At 42.2% G+C, this 12650-nt stretch overlaps 1 protein-coding gene across 8 annotated transcripts in view; it reads left to right on the plus strand.

Annotated features, from left to right (window-relative positions):
- The window catches only part of GYG2 (glycogenin 2), a 53326-nt gene extending 42411 nt beyond the window's left edge, over positions 1-10915 (plus strand). For 5 of the 8 annotated variants that reach the window (XM_024352983.3, XM_063804762.1, XM_024352980.3 and 2 more), the window contains 3 exons: positions 4033-4137; positions 5418-5525; positions 9290-10915. In XM_024352983.3, coding sequence (XP_024208751.1) covers positions 4033-4137; positions 5418-5525; positions 9290-9451 — 375 coding nt within the window. In that variant the 3' untranslated portion in view covers positions 9452-10915. The remainder of the gene's footprint in view (positions 1-4032; positions 4138-5417; positions 5526-9289) is intronic. The other 3 variants (XM_024352977.3, XM_024352981.3, XM_024352982.3) reach the window with 3 other exon arrangements.
- Positions 10916-12650: the final 1735 nt, after the last annotated feature.

Here is a 12650-nt window from a genome sequence, read left to right on the forward strand (position 1 = left end):
AAATAAATAAATAAGTAAATAAAATTCTATATACATTATTTGTGCAGCCTTTTTAGGTATTTTTGGCAGAAGACTTAGTGTGAAACAACAGCTTCACCATTTGCCGAAAGTGGAAAAAATCTCGTTTCAGTTCCTGAGCTGATACATATATATTTGTATTTTTAGCATTTACCACCTCCAGCAGTAATAACTTTCACAAATTTATAGCCCATAATGCAAAGGAGGGCTTCCTTTTTTGCTGTAAATGTTATCTCCTTGGATTGTGTACTGGAACATTCTGTGTCTGCTGTCTAAGCATCTCTGCATATCTCAGCCTCTCTCCAATGACCTGAGAATTCTTCTCTGGCCTGCATCCAGTTTCAGAGTCCCTTCTTTCAAGGCGACCCCATCTTCAGTCAGGCTTTTAGGGGATACATCAGTAGAATAGTTATTACCTAAGGATAAAAAGAAATGCAATTTGTGAAAGTCACATTTTATATTCATGCATTCACAAGCTTGCCAAAAATGTTCTTAAGAGCGGACTTTGAGATTGCTTGCTGCATTCTCATCTTAAAATTTCTCTCTGCATGATATGCAAGGGGGAAGTGTCTACTTGTTACTAGTAAAAATAATGGCCATATTTATTCATAAAAGTTGGTTTATGTTTCGGCTGTTAATATTACTTGTTAAGTAAGCCTCTGGGTCTTGATTAGAAACATTAGCAAGGGCTGACTGAACTTCTCTTCGTCGTTTAAATTCGTAAGATTAACACATCTGCAGAGGGCAAGCTGAAAACGTGCATCATTATTTCATCCTTTGTAATCAAACATATAACCCCGAGTTAAATCCCTTCCAAGGAAGGATTATACTTCATGATCGGCCCCGTGGAACTTATTTATGTGTTTGTCGTTGGGAGAAATTAGATGACAGAAACAGATTGACATTTTCCCTAATCCAATTCCAGGAATGGTTTTTTGAGCACTTATTCTTTGCCTGTCTGGCTGCTTCATTTATCCATCACAATAAGTGTCTGTGTGACATCTCACTGAAAGCCCCATGACTCAGAGAGTCATTTCTCCAGGTCCTTTTCCTTGATGTGTCAGTATTCAAATCCAGGACATCCCTCTACCAGCCCTGGTTGAAGAAGGAAATTATTCATTTTTATGGGATTCATATGGTTTATGATAATGCAGTTATTGCATTCGTCATTTTTTCCCAAGACTCATTTTGGTGTTTTGCAGACCCTGGAAAATCATGTACATTGCATACAGCCCAAGGGCAAGGCTTGGCAGACACAGAGGCGCATACCCAAATCCCGCTCTCTCACTTGCTAGCTCTCGTATGTTGGGCAGTATCTCTGTCTGCAGATTAAACTTTGCAACAGTAAGAGGGAAGGCTCAACCTGTCTGCCTCATAGGGCTGTCGGGATTAAAAGGAATCAGGGCTGAGAAGTTTATGAGTGTCACTCAGCAGCCAGCCATGAGCAGCTACTAAAAAAGGAGTCCTGTTATCATGGTTGTCTGATGTCTTTGACAACTTATAATTTTGTGTTACACCATAATTCTTAGAACTTAATTTTATGTTTGGATTTTACATACATAGCTGAGATCCGAAAGAAGAAGCCCATATTTTATTTAATGTTAATTTTTAAAAATTTCTCTCCAGCTGTATTGAGGTACCACTGACAAATAAAAATTGGTATGTATTTAAGGAGTACAATTTGATGCTTTGCTGTATGTATACATTGTGAAACAATCATTGTATCAAGGTAATTAACATTTTCATCACCTCGCATAAATGCTGTTTTCTCCTCCTCCTCCGCCTCTTCCTCCTCTTTCTCCTCCTCCTGCTGCTGTTCTTGGTAATGAGAACACATAAGATCTACTCTCATAGCAAATTTTAAGTACACAATCCTATATTGTTAACTGTGGTCACCATGCTGTATGTTAGATCCCCAGAACTTATTTATCTTGTGTAACTAAAACTTCATATTCATTCCTTCACCAACATGTCTTCATTCTAAGCACTCCGCCCCCAGCCCCTGGCAACTACTGTTCCACTCTATTCTTCTGTGAGTTATTTAAAGTGCACTTTCGTAGGCTGGGCATGGTGACTCACCTGTAATCCCAGTACTTTGGGAGGCTGAGGCAGGCAGATCACTTGAGGTCAGGAGTTCAAGACCAGCCTGGCCAAGATGGTGAAACCCCATCTCTACGAAAAATACACACAAAAAATTAGCTGGGTTTGGTGATGCATGCCTGTAATCCCAGCTACTCAAGAGGCTGAGATAGGAGAATCAGTTGAACCCAGGAGGCAGAAGGTTCAGTGAGCCGAGATCATGCCACTGCACTCCAGCCTGGGTGACTCTGTCTCAAAAATAAAATAAAATAAATAAATAAATAAATAAAATAAATTGCACTTTCGTGATTATGAGTTAGAATAGTCAAATTTAAAAAAAGGTTCATGATTACAGTGTTCTCTTTTACATCTTAAAGTTTCAGTAAATCTCACTAATAATGACTTTTGGGGGTGTTCAGTTTTTATAGATACCTTTTTTCTATTTCTTTCTGTGCTCCTGTTCCTCTGCCTTAGGGCATTGCACATGCTGATCTGCTTTCACGTGCATTTTTCAGCATGTTCTTCTTCTTACTTCATTTCCAGTCGTTCTACATCATTGGCTTCTACTCAGCCTTCAGGCTTCATTTTAGATATTACTTCCCTAGGAGTGTCTCCCCCTTTAGACCAGGTGAGGTCTCTTGATAACATTTTCTTTCCTAGAATTGATAACCACTTTCTTTCCTAGAATTTCTCATGGCTTGCCATTTTGTATTTGTTATTTGTTGATTTTCTGTCTTCTTTGACAGTAAGCTTCATGAAGGTGCAGATCATATCTGTGTAGGCCACTGTTTAATCTTCACTACCTACCTCTCCATAAACACCTGTGAAATGCATACGTGCATGCCTCGATTAGGAAAATGAACTGGACATTCTCCTAAAAGGGAATGCTAGGATCAGAAATTTGGGAGCTGAGTATCCGAGTGACTGATCTCCACCCCAGCTGACATCACTCAAAATCTCTGGGATCATGGCCTGCGGGTCTGCATTTGAAGGATTACAATTCTCTGAAGTTGGCCTGGTGCAGGCAAGAGGGGCTCATGTTGAGGCTCAACCCCATCCACCCCCAAGAATTCCACAGTGTGTTTTCAGTGAGGATGTCAGTGTTCTCTTATCTCTGTTGCTCACACTCATTAAGCTAACTGCTTTGTGACCTGACCTGATGGGGGCCCCAGTGTTTGGACACAGGTTTGCTTCTTGACCCTGTATTTGTCAAGGTAGGCTAGCTGCTATAACAAACAGCCCCCAAATAAGTAAAAGTTTATTTCTCATTTGTATCACAGCCAGCTGGGGTGGCCAAGGTATGCTCTACCCCATGCAGCCTTTCAGGGATCCAGGATGCTCCTATTGTTGTGCACCACCTTCTAGGGCAGCTCTTCTCAAGTGAGACTCCTTGGGAGGATTAGGCGCTGTTGCTGAACGCAGCCACTGTACGTAATGCATTAAGTAATCTCCTCCCCATCTAGCATGGTGTTAGATATGGACCATCCTTGGGAGAGTTGAGAAAAGAGTCACCTGATTTGTTCTCTGTTTGGTTTTATTTTCTTATGGAGGCCCAGTTCAGAGAGGGTGGAGGGATCTTGTTTTTCACCTGGCTGGTGGTAGAAGAGAGGATAGGAATATCTTATTCCTCTCGTTGCCCAGCCCAGAGGTGACTCACATCACCTCCTCACATTCACTCAATCTGCTTGTGGGAATCACTTCCATGGTCCTGTCCAGGTGCAAGGAGGTCACAAAATGCACTTAGACATTAGCCCGAGAAGAAGAAGAAACAAACACAGGTATTGGTGAGCATATCACCTTGCCCCAGTCCTATCCCATATCAAGTTGTATTTGCACCATAGAGGCAGAAAAAAATGGAGTGGGTATTTTCAATTAAGTTGCATTTATTTGCATGAAGGTTTGACTTAACTTGCCTTTGCTCTTTCTTTATAACAGATGATAGCTTGTCCTGAAATTGAGACTCCTGCCGTGATAACGTGTGACCCACTGTCCCAGCCTTCCCCTCAGCCTGCAGACTTCACAGAGACTGAAACCACCTTGGTATTCCTCATCTATATGACCTACACATGGCCAGCTCTCTTATTGCTTGTTATTTTCTCACAGTGTCTATCCCCATTACATACCAGTGGGGGCGCCATATGCTTTTAAAAATTCCTCCCTTTTTTTTTTTTTTTTTTTTTTTGAGTGGTTTCTCCCACCTGGAACAAGTTGTGTTATAATTAGTCTATTTCTCTATTATCCAGGTGGATAAGGAATCTGGCTGTCTGTTCGAACTTATTGTGGGGTTTTCTTTTTCGTCATTTTGTTATTCTCTTCCACTTTGCTTAAAAAAATTAATAAGAAAAAGATACAGCGTCTATATAGCATCTATGTCTCCATTAATTTTTTTAAACTTTTGATAGGACTTGCACCATGTCTAAAATCAATATTCCATGACTATGGATTTTATTTTAATTCTTTTTTTCTCTAAATTTACCCTTATGAATCTGGGCTTTTATTGCCACATATCATCAGAAAACTGGCTTTATGGACACCCCCCTTTTTTTAAACTCTCAAAGAGACTATCTTAGTAAAATGCTTCTGTAGGCATTTGGTATAAACAAGTCAAATCTCTCTCTGAAAATTTAACTTTCATGAATTGCATAAGAACTTGTAGCATCTCCTCTTGTCTGAGACTTGGTGGATGGCTCAGAAAAAGTGAGGGGAGAGAAGCTGAGCTATTTTTAGCATTCCCAGAAAAGAAGATCGAGTACAGTCCATCAGTTTTTTTAAAAAAGTTAATTATAGTGCCGGACGCGGTGGCTCACGCCTGTAATCCCAGCACTTTGGGAGGCCGAGGCGGGCGGATCATGAGGTCAGGAGATCGAGACCATCCTGGCTAACACGGTGAAACCCCGTCTCTACTAAAAATACAAAAAATTAGCTGGGCCTGGTGATGGGCGCCTGTAGTCCCAGCTACTCCGGAGGCTGAGGCAGGAGAATGGCGTGAACCCGGGAGGTGGAGCTTGCAGTGAGCCGAGATCACGTCACTGCACTCCAGCCTGGGCGACAGAGTGAGACTCCGTCTCAAAAAAAAAAGTTATAATAAAGATGAGGTGTTGCTATTTTGCCGAGGCTGGTCTCGAACTCCTGGGCTCAGGCAATCCTCCTGCGTTGGCCTCCTAAAATGCTGGGATTACAGGCATGAGCCACCGCGCCTGGCCTCAACCCAATAATTTGATTTTATTTTACCCCAGGATAAAGAGTTCTCCATCATTTAGGTTAGGGCTACAGTTCCCTGCAGTCCACCGCAGACTAATGATGGAATGGTTATGTTTTAGCAGCCAGCAAATAAAGTCGAAAGTGTCTCATCCGAGGAAACCTTCGAACCAAGCCAGGAACTCCCTGCTGAGGCTGTCAGGGACCCCAGTCTGCAGGATGCACTGGAGGTGGTATCCAAATTCTTCCCCTTGCCCAAGGCTCCCGGTGGGGGCCATCCACCGTCACTGAGGTCAACTGCATGCACACAACAGCTGTTAATTTTTCAGCCTCATTTAACAAAAAATAAGAATCGGCTTCCCTCTTCCCCTGCCTCTGATTCTTCTGTCTTCTCTCTGGCATTTGCCTGGGGTGATCGGCTGACTCTCTTTTGCCATCTCCAAGTCTGATCATCACGCTTTTCTCTCTTTAAAAGCTGTTCTGCAGAAGGGATCAGGAGGGAAGTTGAGGGACTGTGGAAATTAATGCATAGCAATCCATTTTCTGAAATGAAGAGATTAAAAGCTGAAAATTGGAGGGAGTGGGGCATGCTAATGTTCGAATCCAAATGGGGCATGCAAATAATTTCTTCTTTCAGGATGAAATGAGAGATGCATGCTTTCTGTTCCTTCCTCTTAGAGATGTGTTCATCTTCAACTACATTCTCTCCATTGATGCATTTAATGAAAGCAATTGCTAACGTTTTCTCTTGCACTTTAAGCATGCTCTAATAATGCCATTTGGTCTTTAAGTAACAATCAATACAGCTCTAGAGCTAGGTTTAGGTCTAGACTGAAAGTTGGTATTGAACGCATGTTTAGAGTGTGACCTACTGTGTCACAAATGTTTCCGTTGGCTAAATGCCTTCCCTGGACAGTCACCCTTGGAGAAAATGTGAACTTGTTTTTCTCATTCTTACTTGGTTAATGTTCAAATGCAGCATTTTGAACTTAATTTCTAGAGCTGTTGGTTGAGGTCCAGGTTTCTTATAAACATGTGAATGTATCCCTTCAGCATGTTCCATCCTTGTGGTCATCATTTGAGGCTCTATGAATTGAATCTGTAGTTATTAGTGAATGACAGGGCATCAGTGTGAGGTTGGGTAGACCTACGTTGGACAGCTCAGCCATGTGGTAGGTTTGGGATCCTGGATGAGTTCATTACTTTTTCTTTTTAAAAATTATTATTATTATTATTATTTAGAGACAGGGTCTTGCTGTGTAGCCCAGGCTGGAGTGCAGTGGCATGATCATAGCTAAGCAGTCTTCCTGCCTCAGCCTTCCAAGGAAATGGAACTACAGGCATGGGCCACTGCAACCAGCTAATTTTTTATTTTTATTTTTTGTGGAGTTGGGGTTTCACTATGCTGTCCAGGCTGGTCTCGAACACCTGGCCTCAAGTGATCCTCCTTTTTTGGCCTCTTGAAATGCTGGGATTACAGGCATGAGCCACCACGCCCAGCTTGAGTTCATTACTTTGCTTCAGTGTTCATGAGGTGGAGACTGGGTTGCCCACCTCACAGAATTGGAAGGAGGGGTAATAAAAAGGAGAGTGGTATAGGGAAAGCCCTAGTTAGTGCTTGGCTCATAAAGATGAGGAAGATTTCGGTCATTGATTTGCTAAACCGGGGCACTTTGACCTCCTGTGTGTCCACACTGTCCTCTAGGGGAACTTTATTTAGTATCTTGTATAATACCCTAATTCATAACATTGGAGCAGCTTGTTGTTTTCTTGGATACTCATCTCTTGTTAGCAGAAATGTCACAATCACTGTGCTGTTTTGTCTTGAAAACTAGTATAAGGTTGGGTGCTGTAGGTCCTGTTAATTCCAGAAACATTTCATTCTCAGGAACTGAATGGATCTAAATGCAAGTGCTCTTAGAGGGGAGAAATGCTGCAGTATCCTGAAGTGGACTTTTTAATTTATTTGTTAACTCTTGCTATCACCTTAATCAATAGGATGGCTGTCTTTAAATAAAATATAATATATGAGAATGAGGGTAGAAGGCAGAATCTTATATGTAAAAACCTTCTAAAAACACTGCGGCAAGTAATTAGAGAAGAAAGTAGTATATGCCTATGGTGTAAAAACTCAAATTTATCTTTCTATATATCTATCTCTATACATATCATGTATCTATCTATCTACCTCTTATCTATTTTCTTTTTTTTTTTTTTGATGGAGTCTCACTCTGTCACCCAGTCTGGAGTGCAGTGGCGTGATCTCGGCTCACTGCAACCTCCGCCTCCCGGGTTCAAGTGATTCTCCTGACTCAGCCTCCCGGGTAGCTGGGACTACAGTCACCCACGACCAAGCCCGGCTAATTTTTGTATTTTTAGTAGAGATGGGGTTTCACCATGTTGGCCGGGCTGGTCTCGAACTCCCGACCTCAAGTGATCCACCTGCCTCGGCCTCCCAAAGTGGGATTACAGGCATAAACCACCACACCCGGCTATCTATCTATTTTCTATCATCTATCTCATCTATATATCCATTCATCCTCACATCTAGATAATAGATACATAGATATAGAAGAGATAAAACATAGGTAGTAGATAGAGATGATAGATAAATGAATGATAGAGTGATAGATGATAGATAGGTAGAGAGGTAGAGAGATATTTTAGATAAATAGATAAATGATAGAGTGATAGAACGGATAGATGGATGGATGGATGGATAAATGGATAGATAGATTGATAGAAAGTAGATAGGTAGGTAGAGATCATAGATAGATAAATAGGTAGATAGATGATGGAGTGATAGATGACAGATGATTTATTGATAAATAGAATGGATGGACGGATGGATGGATGGATGGATGGATGAGTGGATAGATAGAACATAGGTAGATAGATGAGATAGATGATAGATAATAGATGGTTGGTAGATGAGATAGATGATAAATAGATGATAGATAGAAAGATAGATAGATAGAAAGATGTGTGTGTGTCTATTATTGTTACCATCTTTAAATTTTTAAGAGTCTTTTTCTAGTTCTTGGTAAGAAGTGTTTAAAGCAAATGTATTTATTCTTTTTGTTGACTCATCTGAATGCCAAACAAAAGTGTGTGTGTGTGTGTGTGTGTGTTGTTACACACTTGCATTTTCATCTGTTTTTTCATATGACCCTTAAGAAGGCAGGAACTCTGCCATTGAAAAAAACTGTCTGAATTATTATTTAAATTCCTTTGCCAAGCAGTCCAAATTCTTATAGGCTTTACTTACATGAGGTGAGTTGTTTTTTCATTTAACATAGTTTGGTTATTCACTGTCATACAAAACAGAAGTTTTGGTGGGTGAGAGGATTAAATTAGTGTGTGTGTGTGTGTGTGTGCGCGCGCACATGCGCATGTGTGCATGTGTGTGTTTAAAATGGTTTAGTGGCTAGAAATGAAAACAATTCTTCAGAAAAAGAGAACATATACAATTACATTTTATAAAATTTCAAAACACTTAAGCAAAAACAATTATCTTCTAAGCATATTATACTAAATCTAGTGTATATTTAGCTCAAAAGAAAAGTGCTGCTGGGCGTGGAGGCTCACACCTGCAATCCCAGCTCACTGGGAGGCCAAGGCAAGAGGATTGCTTGAGCCCGGGAATTCAAGACCACACTGGGCAACATAATGAGACCCCATCTGTGCAAAAAATACAAAAATTAGCTGGGCATGGTGATGTGCACTGTAGTCCCAGCTATTGAGGAGGCAGAGGTGGGAGGATCTCTTGAGCCCAGGAGGTCAAGGCTGCAGTGAGCTGTGACTGCACCACTGCACTCCAGCCTGGACGACAGAGACCCTGTCTCATTAAAAACAAAGCGCTAGTGATTCGCAATCTCTTTTTGAGAACTGAGATGCATCTTTCTGCGGGACCCTACACTGGATGGGTTTTAGCAGTCTTTCCCTCGATAATGGACAGCTGCAAAAACCATCTCCCACTGACTGTCTTCCCTAGGTCGACCTGGCCGTCTCTGTTTCCCAGATCTCCATCGAAGAGAAGGTGAAGGAATTGAGCCCCGAGGAAGAGAGGAGGAAGTGGGAGGAAGGCCGTATCGACTACATGGGGAAGGACGCGTTTGCTCGCATCCAGGAGAAGCTGGACCGGTTCCTGCAGTAATCCGGCAGCTGGTGGGCGTTGTGTGTAGTTAGACAATGTCCTGTTGGGTGGTCCTGTTGCGTGGAGATCTCCTCTGGTCCTTTCAAAGGGAAACGCTGTTGAACCTTGTGCCTCTATTTATGCTTAATCCATTTGAGTGCCTCACACAAAAAACGTAGAGTATAGAAATCCACCTTAAAGCCCCTCGCCCCAACTTCTCCACCAATGCCTTCAGAGGTCACTTCTACCCTTGAAGCTGTCGGCAAAAGCGAGCAGCAATAACATTCTAGTAGACCCTTGATGGTGGTCTCCGCTCTTGCCCGACGGACCTCTGAAGTACGCTGGAGCTGTGTTGTACAGGTGCTGTGAGACCTACCCTATTTAGAATGAAACCTCACTGCCAATTTCCTCCCATCACGAAGCTAACAACACTAATATACGTATTTAGCACCTCTGAGGCTTTGCCATGGAGACCCATTTCTGTAGGGCTAAGGAAACATTTAGACGTGGTGACTGACTTTCATTTGGACTAGGCGAAGCGTATCTGAGAAACACCTCGGCTGTGGTCTCTCTGCTTTAAATCCTAACAGGACTTCCTAGAGCGTTGACAGAAATTCTACTCGTGGACGTTGGGAAGAAAGATTGTAGGTGGCTTGGGGAATGTGGGTGGCTTAGAGGATCTAAACCGATTCACTTCCTGGTTGAGAAGCATCCAGGGCTTGGCCCTAAACGATTTAGAGCAACAGTTTGCTCAGGATAACAGGATCTAGAGATGCTCTCTGCTTGACAACAAAAGTCAGGGTGCAGTCGGTCCGCCCTTGACTGCTCTTGGCTTGGTCTCTACCCCCACTACCTCCGTTCTCAATAACTTAGTGAATCACTGCCCTCCTCAAAGCCATTTCCACTCACCTCTTTCCAGAGAATTCTCAGTTTTATGAGACGGGAAACTTTATTTCACGAGAAAGCCTCGTTGTCAGAAGTATCTTCATTCAATGGGCACAATATGCTGTGTATCTCACCAGGTAGCTGTGTTTACGTGGAGAGGCGTGGCCACTTTTTAGGTCACCTGAAGCAGTTTAGCCTTTGGATAGAGGAACCTGCCTGAATTTAGGGCATTAGTGGTGGCATTTTTTTGTGTACAAGATGTGGGTGATGCAGGGGCTGTTTCTTTTTCCGTGTGGGTGGTTAATAATCGTCAGTCTCAGAGGGCGATGCTCGTAGGATATTTCAGGGCTTAATTTAAAATAGCCATATGGATACAGTCTCAGGTGAGTCAGGGTTGGATGGTCATCGGCTTTCAGACGGAGACCACGGGAATGTTCAGGGAAAAAATGTCAGCTTCTCTGAGGACCAGAATTCATGTTCACGGGCAGTGATGAGTTGGCTTATGGAGTGAGTCCAGTCTGGAATTCCGCCGTGCATTCTAGCCTGTATCATCTCATTTGGACAAATGCTGGCACGTTGAAATTAAAATGTTAAAAAACAGCCATGTGGCCTCCTTCCAGTGTGTGTTTGCCTATTTCCTGCGATATCAGGCTTATATTTTATATTAAACCAAGGGTAGGGCCTTTCTATTTTATTTTCGGCCTTTTCTATTGTATTTTGCTTTTTAAAATAGTAAGCATCGGGCTGGGCGTGGTGGCTCACTCCTGTAATGCCAGCACTTTGGGAGGCTGAAACAGGTGGATCACGTGAGGCCAGGAGTTCAAGACCAGCCTGGGCAACATGGTGAGACCCCGTCTCTACCAAAAACACAAAAATATTAGCCGGGCATGGTGGCACACGTCTGCAGTCCCAGCTACTGGGGAGGCTGAGGCACAAGAGTTGCTTGAGCTGGGGAGGCAGAGGTTGCAGAGAGCTGAGATCACACCACCATACTCCAGCCAGGGCGACAGAGTGAGGATCTGTCTCAAAAAAATAAATAAATAAAATATAATAATAATAATAATAAGCATTATTTGAGCTGGAATTGCAAGGTAAAATTTTAAAAGTAAACAATAAACATACTTTATTTTATTTTTGATTTAAAATGTTTTTTAACTGTCATGTAATAATTGTACATATTTATGGGGCATGTAGTAAAGTTGCAGTACACGTCATGTCTACTGATCAGGTCACGGGAATTAGCATATCCATCATCTCCAACCTGTACCATTTTTTGTGTTGGGAACATTCAGTATTCTCCTTCTATATATATATTTGAAACTATATAATATATGATTTTGAGCTGTAGTCATCCTATAGTGCTATATACCAGTGATCCCCAACCTTTTTGGCACCAGGGACCAGTTTCATGGAAGACAATTTTTCCAGAAACCAGGCTGGGGGGATGGTTTTGGGATGATTCAGGTGCATGACACTTATTGTGCACTTTATTTCTGTTATGATTACATTGTAACATGCAATGAAATAATTATACAACTCAGCATCATGTAGAATCAGTGGGAGCCCTGAGCTTGTTTTCCTGCAACTGGACAGTCCCATCCAGGGGTGACAGGAGACAGATCATCAGGCATTCGATTCTCATAAGGAGCACGCAACCTAGATCCCTCACATGCACAGTTCACGGTAAGGTTTGCACTGCTATGGGAATCTAACGCTGCCGCCGATCTGCAGGAGGCAGAGCTCGGGTGGTAATGGGAGCGATGGCGAGCGGCTATCAATACAGATGAAGCTTTGCTCACTCGCCCGCTACTCACCTCCTGCTGTGCGGCCCAGTTCCTAATAGGCCATAGACCAGCACTGCTATAGAACACTAGAACTACCTTAAAAAAAAAAACCCCAAAACTGGATCTCATAGAAGTAAGAACTAGAACAGAGGATACCAGAGGTCAGGAAGGGTAGGGAGAAGGGGTGATGGGGAGAGATTTGTTAAAGGGTACAAAATTACAGCTAGATAGGAGGAGTCAGTTCCAACAATAAATTTAAATTATCAGATGGATTTTTCAGAATTGCTGGTCACAGTAAAATGCATAGAACTGTTTACTTCTAACCCTTTGCAATCTTGCAGGATCTCTAGGAAAGGTACCCATTTTCTGAACTTTGCTTTGTCAGTTTCATTCATTCATTCATCATATGCTTATTGAGTGCTCTCTTTATACCCAGCTGTGTGACATGGGACAAATCAATACACCATAAGTTTGGGAATATACACTTTTTTCCACGAGAAATCCTCATTGTCAGAAGTATCTTCATTCAATGGGCACAATATGCTGTGTAT

Source organism: Pan troglodytes, chromosome X (assembly GCF_028858775.2).
Source record: "Pan troglodytes isolate AG18354 chromosome X, NHGRI_mPanTro3-v2.0_pri, whole genome shotgun sequence".
In the NCBI taxonomy this organism is placed as follows: Eukaryota; Metazoa; Chordata; class Mammalia; order Primates; family Hominidae; genus Pan; species Pan troglodytes.